Source organism: Babylonia areolata, chromosome 6, assembly GCF_041734735.1.
Source record: "Babylonia areolata isolate BAREFJ2019XMU chromosome 6, ASM4173473v1, whole genome shotgun sequence".
Lineage (NCBI taxonomy): Eukaryota > Metazoa > Mollusca > Gastropoda > Neogastropoda > Buccinidae > Babylonia > Babylonia areolata.
This window is the reverse complement of record NC_134881.1, coordinates 16,986,251-16,998,234: the sequence shown is the minus strand read 5'-3', so window position 1 is coordinate 16,998,234 and position 11,984 is coordinate 16,986,251. Positions and strand designations below refer to the sequence as shown.

Genomic DNA, 11,984 nt, shown 5'->3' with positions numbered 1-11,984 from the left:
CAGACGTTCATTAACTGGATTAGTGATAGTGCACCAAATATAAAGATCGTGCAATTTTCAGCGCAGACCATACAGCAGACGCTGAAATATTACGAGATATGATTGTGGAATATCACGAGATTCCTTCAATGAAATGATTAACCAAAGAGAATGACCACGGTTGTCAGTTGGTGATGAAACTACACTACATGCTTCAGCTTAGCGCTTTATACCTTCAGTCATGACCTGATTGCTCTGTCTGTTCTTCCTCAATTGAATCCTCAAAGAACATGAACGCTATTTTTCTTCTTTCCACTTACATATACACCATGATATCCAAATGTAAACCAGAAATTATAATTGTGCATAATGTTGATATTCGGAAAATTTCCGGCGTCACGTTACAACCAAGTTCACATTATAAATCAAGTGCACTCCTGCTTGAGTTCATGCACTCCGACTTGCATCACGAAACGCGAGCAAGGTGGGTGGCTTTTGGACTATCAGATTTTATAAGTTCATGAGAGCAAAATCACGTAAGGTTGCACAAGTTTGAAAATGAGGGCTGTTTGGGTTACGGTATATACCTTTTTTGCTCGGTAATGCATAGATGGTTTCTGCCTTGTAGTTTGAAGCATCTGAATTAATAATACGAATATCCACTTTACGTCTATGGGCTTATATAACCACTTAGTCGGGTTGACCGAAAAAGTGAATGCAAAATAAAATAACACGATGAGAAATTCAGAAAAGGAATAAGCTACACTTGAACATATGAATTTATACGTGACTTTGTGTCAGACGGGTAATGTGTTAGTCGGTTTTGCATGTAAAACGTTGTCCTTGAAACAAGGGCAAGTATGTGTTTGAAATTTAGCTGAGTCAATGTGATTGAAATTTAGCCGAGTCAGTGTGACTTCATTCGATTCGACTTCATTTAGAGTTGTCCAGAAATTCAAAGGATTGATAAACACAACGAAAGAACAAAAGCGTATGTTTGTGCGTGTACTTGCATGCTTAGAGTACTTTTACTAACAATAGCTAAAGCAAATAAGCATTTTGCGATGTTAATGATCTTCACATATCAATTGTATCTGATTTTAATCTTGTATTTTCCCTGCCCCCCACCCCCCTTTTTTTTCTTAACCAGATGTCAGACTACTTGGCACCAGCCTTTGCCATTGTGCTGCCCAATCTGGGAGGAATTGCTGGAGGATTTTTGACCAGGAGGGCCATACCAGACTGGTATGAGGTCTGTACCGACCATGCAGTATTGCATACATGAATTAGTGATGAAGTGATGATATTCTAATAAGAGTTCAGGAAAGAGAAAAGATAGAGACAGGTATAACCAGTGCTTTCAAAAAGTTGATGCTTTTAATAGTTTTAGTTCCATATTTTACTGCTATACACTACAGTCACAGGAATTTTCTCACTGAGGTTATTTCTCGGAGTTCTTCTTAATCTGTAACTTTGAGGGATCTTTGGGGTGCTGCACTGAAGAAAGTGCTTACAAGGTTCCGCAAGCTCTGTTGTATTTCAAAGCATTGGTCTCTACAAAATGGAAATATAGATTCAAGTTAGTAAGGATCACAGAGGAGAGAAGAAGAAAAACACACCAACAAATAAACTACAAAAGGGCAATTATATATATATATATATATATATGTGTGTGTGTGTGTGTGTGTGGAGAGAGAGAGAGAGATTTTTTATTTAATTTTTTAATTTTTAAATTTCCAAGTCATTTAGTGTCTTGCTCATACAGGAGCAAAATTTTTGTGGTTTGATATTGCAGACAGGTGTATCTGTTTTATATAGATGTACATTTACAAACACACTATATTATGCCAGACAGGTGTATCTGTTTTACATAGATGTAAATTTACAAACACACTTCATATTATACACATTCACAAACACAAAACACTATCTTATACATGTTCACAAACAATGATTTCACAGCACACTGTACTTGTTAATGCAGATTCACAAACACACTGTATATATTTTACAAATTCAATAACAAATTCAAGGTTTTTGAGATATACTTTGTACACATTCACAAAGAAATTCAAGGTTTTTGAGTGCATTTGTTACACTGAGAAAACTGCATGGATATTTTCAGTTACCTCACCATGAAGGCAATCATACTCTTGTCTTCAGAGCATTTCATGTTTTTGTCATCAGTAGAAATTTGTCAGGCTGATGAACTACACTGGCTGGGGACAATGCCCATTTAACATCACATTTTTGAACAATTGTTGGATGGATTTCTCTGGTCGAGTGCACCACACACAGAGGCAAAGGTTTAGATGGAGGCTGGGATAGATTATATATGAAGTATGAGTATCAACAGTTGTGCTTGTTTATTGACAGTGTGATACTTTGTTTTCATGATCATTGCTGTATTAAAGTTGCTGACCTGTGACAAGAGTTTCACTGCATGCAGGAAATGCAGTTAAAACAAAAAGAGAATTCATTGCATGCGAATTAGATTTTATTTGTTCTTCGTTGCTGTCTTTTGGTCTTGTTCTTAATATTAAGAACAGGAACTTGTGGCTGGCTTGCTGCAGTGACATGACAAAATCAATAGCAGAGTATCATGGATATCAGTTACTTCCCTTGTACTGATTAATAAACCTGTGTTTGTTCATAGGTAGTTCAAAATTAACACATTGGTAAAGGCTTTTGTCACATGTGTGAGTGGTCAACTTGAAGAAAGCATTTAAAAGTCTTTTTTAAGAATTATTCTAATTCATTTTTTTTATAGAAAAGTTTAAAGTGCCTAGTAAATATTTATTTCTACAATCTGATGTTTCATAATTCAATTTGGCACTAATTAATGATTTTCAATGTGTCATTGCGCTCTAGAAGTATATGTTAAACCTACTCATCATCATGTTTGATAATGGATATTTTTTTTTAATGTTTCATTTTGTGCTTTGTACATGTTAGCACCTGTTGAGACCTACATAGGTGACTGAGCTTAGAAAATGTGAATGTCTGAGACTTTGAAACATGATCCCTTTGCCTGATGGCAGCATCTGAAGAAACCGGACTGGCGTCCCCCGAACCGCGCCTTTGGCCCTGTGTGGACCTGCCTGTACAGTACGATGGGGTTTGCCTCCTACCTGGTGTGGAGGGACGGGGGTGGCTTTGAGGGAGACAACCGGCTGCCCCTGGCGATGTTTGGCACCCAGCTGGCCCTCAACTGGGCCTGGACCCCCATCGTCTTTGGGGCCAAGAGTCTGAAGTGGGTGAGTGGCTTGTTGATATGAGTGGAGTTTTGGCCTAGAGGTAACTTGTCTGCCTAGGAAGCGAGAGAATCTGTGCACATTGGTTGGAATCCCGGCACAGTCGCCAGTATTTTCTCCCCCTCCAGTAGACATTTTCTCCCCCTCCACTAGACATTTTCTCCCCCTCCATACTAGTCATTAGGATGAGACGATAAATTGAGGTTCATGTGCAGCATGCTTTTAGCACAGGTAAAACAATCCATGGCAACAAAAGGGTTGTCCCTGGCAAAATTCTGTAGAAAAATCCACTTTGATTGGAAAAAAAAATTGAAAACTGCAGGCAGGAACAAATATTAAAAAAAATAGATGGGGCCTTCAGTGTAGCGATGTACTCTCCCTGGAGAGAGCATCCAAATTTCACACAGAGAAATCTGTTGTGACAAAAATAGAGTAATACAATACAATATAATGGCAGTCATGTCGTCTATGACCATCAGAACAGTGGAGCGGAAGCAACAGCTGTCCCGATTATCTAGGCTAGAATTTGATTTATGAGGTGAGTGTCTTGCGCAAGGTATGTCCACACTCTCTTGGCCAATAGGGTTTTTGGACAGTCTGCATTGGGATGGACCCCAATGGCCAACTAGCCCCTGAGGCTGTTGTTGCAGTAAGAGGCAGAGCAGTCTTGCCTCCTAGTTTAAGAGTCATAGTCCTTCACAAAAGACTAAGCTGTAAATGAATACCCATTGCAGTGGCGAAACCATTGATCATACAGCTGTCTCTCTGCTGTTGGCCCAACTGTAAACTGATATTAGTCTTCGATATAAACAGAGTAGGCTGAGCTATTGAGTAGGAGTGAGTGGGGTATGAGTGCAATAAGCAAATGGTTTGAGTGTTGGACATTCAATCTGATGATGCTTGGTTCAGTGTTATTGGTGCCCAGTGGGTCGATCATGGTGATTTTTCCAATCTCCCACTTAGTCAATACACATGCAGGCATGCTAGTGTCCAATCTGATGATGCTTGGTTCAGTGTTATTGGTGCCCAGTGGGTCGATGGTGGTGATTTTTCCAATCTCCCACTTTGTCAATAGACATGCAGGCATGCTAGTGTCTTTATTCTTTTTGTATGTATGCACATGATTATTGTCACGCCCTGTAAGAGAGCGGACAGGTAACCCCCACCCAACCCAGCACTAACACCCAGACAACACAAACACAGAACAGAAATAATTCAAAGTTCACATACATTTATTTAGTCACACTCAGAATTTCATTAATGATATACTAAAATAATAAGAATGGATAAACAAACACAAAAAACACAGAACGTGAAGAAACAAGAGTCCAACGAAAACCGGTTCAGATAATGTTACTTGCGCACTTTTGACATGTGATAAAGAAAAGAGAACACTGATGCACAACACAAAAAGAGAAGAATGATGTCTTGGAGGGCAAAGACTGAAGAAAACAAAGAAGTTAGGTGAACAAAAGCCAACGACTTAGTGATGTTGAGAAGAGGGCAGGAAGACAACAGTCAGCAAACAGGAGTGCCTGTGCTACCCGGCCAATGCAGGCTGAAGGGAAAATGGCACAGGAAGTGGGATGCAGCAAACTGGACCAACTGGGTACTCTGTTCTGATGCTGGAAACAAAACTCAGAGAAGACACATTCAGCAGGGTACTCGTACCCTCTTAGATGGAGCACACAGAACACAGAACTTGGCCACCTGGAGGAAAGCTAATCCCCACATGAGGGTGCCAGCTGACCGGGCAAAAAACCCCAAAATCACAAACAGGCGGGACCTTCCACCAAGAACTGAAGAAGGCCTCGGGCGCAAAGCCACGAAAACTGTCACTGATAGGACAGAGAGACTTGAACCTCTGCTCAGCAGTGACACCAATGCACAAACAAGACTCCACAATTGCACGTGAAAAACGTACAACTGGGAGCTACACACACTAAATGAACAATCCAATGGAGAGGGCAAACGGGGAAGCGCATGCTCAAAACAAAATTCTACATGAGTTGTGACAATTATACATGTGCAGAAGATCAAATACACACCTTAAAGATCCTTATTTTGTGTCTTTGATTGGTAGATTTTGTGGATTAAACATGAACATATCTGGCATGCACACCCCCAAAACAGAATGTCTGCCTGTAAGGTGGGGTTAAAAAGGGTCATACACATTCAAAGCCGCTTGTTGTTATGAGTGAACTTGGGTGTTGTGGCCCATGAATGCAGAAGGAAAGAAAAAGTGGGGAATGACTCGTATATCGTCATCTTTTGCATTTGTGGCCTGCAAATCTTTTGTTGACTTGTGTATTTGGGTGTGTGTGCATTTTTTTGACTGGGTTTTGTCTCACACAAGCAGCCATTTTGTTTTTAGAAGTTGTGTTGTTGACAGTTAATGAGTTATTGAGTCAACCCTGTTACATATGTAGAGTTACAGACTGTGTTCAGGTTCTGTTGATGTGTGGCAGACAGAGAATGTTGTTTTTGTTTTCCCCTTGTTCTGTGTGGTTGACAGACCTTATCTCATGCTTAGCTGTGGTTGACAGACGTTAACTCATGCACAGATGTTAACTCATGCTTAGCTGTGGTTGACAGACATTAACTCATGCTCAGATGTTAATTCATGCTTAGCTGTGGTTGGCAGACATTAACTCATGCACAGATGTTAACTCATGCTTAGCTGTGGTTGACAGAATGTTAACTCATGCTTAGCTGTGGTTGACAGATGTTAACTCAATTGTGGCTGTTGTTGACAGATGTTAACTCATGCTTAGCTGTGGTTGACAGATGTTAACTCATGCGTAGCTGTGGTTGACAGATGTTAACTCATGCTTATCTGTGGTTTACAATATATGTGCCCTTTGATGGCTGCTTAGTTGACAGGTGCTGACCCTTATTTGACTGTAGTTGAAAGATGTTCACCCTTCATGTCTGTGTTGTTGACAAATATTTACACTCGTTCAGTCGTAAATGTTGAAAAGATGTTAACTGTCTGATACCTGTGTGTTTGACAAATGTTAACCTCTTTTAGTTTTTAAGCTGTGTGATTGACTGATGTTAATCTGTTTTAGGACTTTGTGGTTGACTGATGTTAACTTTTTATTGTTATTATTAGTAGTATTAGCATTAGTTGTTGTTTTTTTTATATATATTTTTTTATTCTTTACAGCTCTATGGCCTGACAGATGCTAATCTTTTTATGGCAGTGTGGTTGACAGATGTTAACCTTTTTTATGGCTGTGTGGTTGACAGATGTTAACCTTTTCTATGGTTGTGTTGACAGATGTTAACCCTTTTTTATGGTCATCTGTTTGACAGATGTTAACCTTTTTTTTAAGGCTGTGTGGTTGATGGTTGATAACCTTTTCTATGGTTGTTTCCTCGATAGAGGTTAATCTTTTCTGTGGTTGTGTGGTTCACAGGGTTTGGTGGAAATCGTAGCACTGTGGGGCGCCGTGGCAGGTACCATCGTGACCTTTTACCCCGTCAACAAGGTGGCGGCGGCTCTGCTGGTGCCATACCTGGGCTGGGTCAGCCTGGCCTCTGCTCTCAACTACGTCCTCTGGCGCGACAACAAGGACCGCACCGACTAATTGCATCCCACCCCGCGATTACACTGTGCTGACAGTTTATACCGCACTGACTGGTCGCACCCCATGATAACACTGCACTGATTTTTAACACTGTACTGATTGAACTTATTGCTCTGACAATTAACACTGCACTGACTGATCACATCACACCTGTTGATCACACTGCACTGACAATTAACTCTGCACTGACTGATCACATCACACCTGTTATCACACTGCACTGACAGTTAACACTGCACTGACTGATCGCATCACACCCGTTGATCACACTGCTCTGACAATTTATACTGCACTGACTGATCACATGCCTTGATCACACTGCACTGACAATTTACGCCGCACTGACTGAACTTATTACACTGACTGATTACTCTGAAAGACAGCTCTGACTGATTACATTGCACTGAGAAACGATATTGCTCTGACTGATCACACTGGTTGATCACATCGCACTGATTACATTGCACTGACTGTTAAATTGCACTGACTGATTATCATACAGGACCACACTGACTGACTTTTTTGCAATGACTGATTACATCAAAAGAACCGCATCAGCTGTTGACATTACATTGTACTGTCTGATTACACTGAAGGACCGCATTGACTTATTACACTTAAGGACTGCACTGACTGCTGACGTTGCACAGACTGATTATTTTGCAAAGACCTCACTGACTGAACACATTGCATTGACTGATTATTTTGTGAGGACCACACTGACTGATAGGACTGCACTGACTGATCAGGTGTTAAGCACTATGTTGACTGATTCTGCAATAAGGACCGAACACTGACTGCACAAAACAATGGACGCTTCCTCAAGGACTGTAGTGACTGGGGCAGGTACATAGACAAGGCACAATCCACAACCCACAACCATAGCTGTTTTGTTATTATAGTAAACTAGAAAGATAAAAAGTAAGTTTTATGGTGAGGAAACGAAAACAGATTTAGAATCGTATGGAATGTGTTAGGAATCCCTTTGGGTTTAATCAAATGTCACTGGTCCAAATGAAATTTCGTGCTATATTTAAAATTGAAATGTTTACTACCATTTCTCAGGATCAAAGCTGTATATAAAACAAAATGGATGTCAGACCCTGACACAGAATCTCTGAAACTATTGGTTGAAATTGGTGTGTGATGGTAGTGATTGTCCATTGATGAGCTCCCTTTCTCTGCAGACTTGAAGGAAACACCCACTGCAACACTTATACTTATGACATCTCTAATTGCTGATTGATAAGCAATAAGTATGACATGTTACTGGATTGTTTTCTTTTGTAGCTTTTTGTTTCATCACATGAGTGTTGTATGTAGTTTAACTCTCTGTAAGATAAATGTTACCTACATACTCAAAGTGTTGACTCGAGTGGAGGCAATAACTCGTTATGAATTTTACTGCTTTTTATAACTGTTACTCTGCTTCTCAGGCTTTTTTTCTTTTTTCAGTGTAACCCTTAAAAGTTGTTTTGTTCTTTTGAAGTCAGTGCATCTTCATAGTGTTAGCCCTCAGTTGTAAAAGACGAGCAGGCATCCCATGTTTTGCTGTGACCTTTTGATAGGTAGTCATTTTTGTGACCCTTTGATAGGTAGTCATTTTTGTGACCCTTTGATAGGTAGTCATTTTTGTGACCCTTTGATAGGTAATCATTTTTGTGACCTTTTCATAGGTAGTCATTTTTGTGACCCTTTGATAGGTAGTCATTTTTGTGACCTTTTGATAGGTAGTCATTTTTGTGACCCTTTGATGGGTAGTCATTTTTGTGACCCTTTGATAGGTAGTCATTTTTGTGACCCTTTGATAGGTAGTCATTTTTGTGACCTTTTCATAGGTAGTCATTTTTGTGACCCTTTGATAGGTAGTCATTTTTGTGACCTTTTGATAGGTAGTCATTTTTGTGACCCTTTGATGGGTAGTCATTTTTGTGACCCTTTGATAGGTAGTCATTTTTGTGACCCTTTGATAGGTAGTCATTTTTGTGACCCTTTGATAGGTAGTCATTTTTGTGACCTTTTGATAGGTAGTCATTTTTGTGACCCTTTGATAGGTAGTCATTTTTGTGACCCTTTGATAGGTAGTCATTTTTATGTCCATTTATTTTCACACAGGTGTTAAGAAAAAAAAAAGATTGGATGCTTGAACATTGCTTTTATTATTTGATGCTTGTCTTGATGTCCTGATGGACATTTATGTACATGCGAAGGCAGAGAGAGGTTTTGGATTGATTTGCTTGATTTTTGATCCCTTCCTGAAACCTCTCTTAGTGATTTTCTGTAAACAGACTGCTTATTTGCATGGAATGATATGTTTCAGCTTTTTTGTCTTTACCTTTGCCTAGGGATCATAACATGCACAAAAGATATGGTCTGTGTACTTGTTGTTGTCTGCTCATTCCTTCATAACTATGTTTGGTCAGTTCCGAAGTGTTGTTCAAGAAACTTCAGGGAAATTAAAAGTACTGTTTGTCAGCCAGATGATTAACACACATGCACCTATGTATGTATACACATGTGGACACAGACACATGTACATGCGCACGCACGCACACACACACACACATTCACCCACAAACCAGTACAGACACATGCATATACAGACACCAATAACTTCAGTTGATTCTTTTATGAAACTTTTTTTTTTTGTTCAAAACTCCAACTGAAAACTTGGGAAAAAAAATCATCTCTCTCTCTCTCTCTCTCTCTGTGTCTAATATATATATATATTGAAAATATAGCATAGAAAGTAAGAAAATAATGTCTCAAAATATGTGATTTTAAGAAATCAAAATGTGAAGTCAAAATCAGTGTGCATGAAAAAATGTCTACGTTTGAGGTGTTTTCATGACGGTACAAAGGACCGAGTATGGAAGACAGTTGAGAGGACCAAAACCATAGGCTTCTTTTTCCCCTTAGCTCACGAGAAAGGTATCACTGATGGTGTCTGCACGATGTGCCATATGTATTGAGTCAGTCAAGGAACAGAGCTTGAGTGTTGGTGCTGGGCTGTGTCATTGTGGATGCATGGTGTGGTTTTGCCCTCAGCCGATCATGTTTGGGGAAAAAGAGTGCATGTCGTGCGTGGAGAAGTGTTAGGTCCCCGAGTTGTTGTTAAATAATCTTCCTGCGTGAAAAAAAATCATGTCATAAAATTACACAAGTGTGTGCTTTTGTAACTTATTTTGCTTTGTAAACTATTAAATTGGCACTGACATAAAGCTTTGCACAATTGGTGAAAAAAAAATCATGTCACAAAATTGCACAAGTGTGTGCTTTTGTAACTTATATATATATATATATATATACATAATTGGTGTTGATTTAATGGTCTATATGATAGTTCATCTGTGATGATAGTTTGAGGAATATGAACAAACTTGTGAATGAAGTATCTGCGTACATTAACGTTTTTTTGTTGTTGTTTTTAAAAAAAATCAGCAGCCTTTGCTCTGTGGCATTATACTGTCCAGCTAGTCAGTTTTACAGCATCGTATTGCATTTCTTTTTTATCATAACAGATTTCTCTGTGTGAAATAGGGCTGCTGTACCTGGATAGAGCTTAACGTCTCAGTGAAACCCTTCCCCCCACCTTTTTATTTTTTTAATATTTTTTTCCAGTCTGCATTATTATTATTATTATTATTACTATTATTATTATTATGATTGTTTTACAGAATTTCGCCAGAGTAGACATTGACTTCAAAAAATGGAGATCACAGTTAAATATTTTCAGTCAGCTCAGTATTATGTAACCAGATGTTTCAGGAAGCTTTATTCATTATGGTTCTTTGTTCATTTTCAGAGAGAACTTGCAACAGCATGTTTAACAACTTGTGTGTGTGAGCGTGCATGTTGACTTTCGACTTTTGTCATTTATTTTTCATTATTTTGAAGCATGCCTGTGTATGTGGATTTAGTCAGATGAACAGGAAGGGAATTAACCTTTTGTAAGAGCAGTGTGTGAGGAGAAATGGTTATTTTGACACCTGTGGCTCACAACCAGTGTGACAGTGTTAGTTTGCATGAAGTGTTCTCCTAATCTTGGCTTTAAAGTTGAGTGAAGTTGTTATATTGACTTGGGATGTTGGTGCTTTCATTGTTTTCGGAAAGTAAAAAGATTGCAAACAATGTTTGTGTTGATGACTGTTTTGAAAAGAAGAGAGAGATAATGAACTTGTATGCCCCTCTACTCACATACCCACCCACTCGCTCAGTCATCTAGCTCTCTCTTGCTGTTCTAATTTCTACTTGAACATCAGGCTTGGTACAGTAAAAGAGAAACAAAAACGCACAGAACACATTGCGTGCGCGCGCAGTACACACACACAAACAACAGATTTGGCCATCCCTTTCCAAAAGAAAAATCGCAACCAGTTTTGTTGGTTTATGTGTGTTTACACACACTGAGTTATTTGTAATGACCCAGTGTTTTGGTGTGTGTGTATGAGCAAATGTCTGTGTGTGTGAGTGTGTGTGTATTTCTGTGGCAAACTGACAGATTCTGGAAACATTTTGTCGACACCAAATCAGGCTCAGAAAAGGGGAAAATTCTTTTATTTATTCTCTGTCTGTTTCTCTTTCTTTTTTCTTTCTTTCTTCCTTTCAGACCACCTTTTCTTCCATTCAATGGAAACTGTCTACTTTGTTTCCCCTTTCCTTCATTCTTTCTCTTCCTTTCTTTTTCTTTCTCTTTGCATCATTGTGACATTATTCTGTGACAATAAAATGTTCTCTCTCTTCTACACAGATTGTGAAACACACACACACACACACACACACACACACACACACTGGACAACAGAAGATATTGAACTGTAGAGATAAGAGTTTGTGTCGGATAAACAGAGACAAACACAAAAGAGACAGAGAAAGAAAGCGCCAACTGTAAACAGCAGGGGAGGTAAATCCTCTTACGTCCCGAACTGAATGAAGGACAATTATTTTACTATTATATCCGTATTGATAGTCCAAACCCTTTTCATTTCCTATTCCAAAGCAGGGGCGTCTTTATAAGTACTCTCATATCTGCGCTTCTACTGATTTCTAAAGAAACGTGTACAAACCCTTCGTGTGTGTGTGTGTGTGTGTGTGTGTGTGTGTGGAGGAATTTGTTTAATGTCCCGTCACACATATACCTACTGGTGATTGTAGACAT

The 11,984-nt window shown here is 39.2% G+C and overlaps 1 protein-coding gene across 2 annotated transcripts; it reads left to right on the top strand.

The window, feature by feature from the left end:
- Positions 1-410: 410 nt before the first annotated feature.
- LOC143282789 (translocator protein-like) lies at positions 411-10,957 on the top strand. Of its 2 annotated transcripts, none has more exons than XM_076588553.1 (4): positions 411-463; positions 1,130-1,231; positions 3,021-3,236; positions 6,656-10,957. In XM_076588553.1, exons 2-4 carry the CDS (start codon positions 1,130-1,132, stop codon positions 6,824-6,826), a joined length of 489 nt encoding a protein of 162 aa, XP_076444668.1. In that variant the 5' UTR covers positions 411-463; the 3' UTR covers positions 6,827-10,957. The 2 variants fall into 2 exon arrangements, with proteins under 2 accessions (XP_076444668.1, XP_076444669.1); XM_076588554.1 differs by lacking the exon at positions 411-463 and adding an exon at positions 853-970.
- The last annotated feature ends 1,027 nt before the right edge of the window (positions 10,958-11,984 follow it).

What these genes read in the sequence shown, in the direction of transcription:
- LOC143282789 (XM_076588553.1), top strand. Translation starts at nt 1,130, where the DNA reads ATGTCAGACTACTTGGCACCAGCCTTTGCCATTGTGCTGCCCAATCTG. An exon ending in CCATACCAGACTGGTATGAG is followed by an intron (nt 1,232 to 3,020) that starts GTCTGTACCGAC and finishes GCCTGATGGCAG; the next exon opens with CATCTGAAGAAACCGGACTG. An exon ending in GGGCCAAGAGTCTGAAGTGG is followed by an intron (nt 3,237 to 6,655) that starts GTGAGTGGCTTG and finishes TGTGGTTCACAG; the next exon opens with GGTTTGGTGGAAATCGTAGC.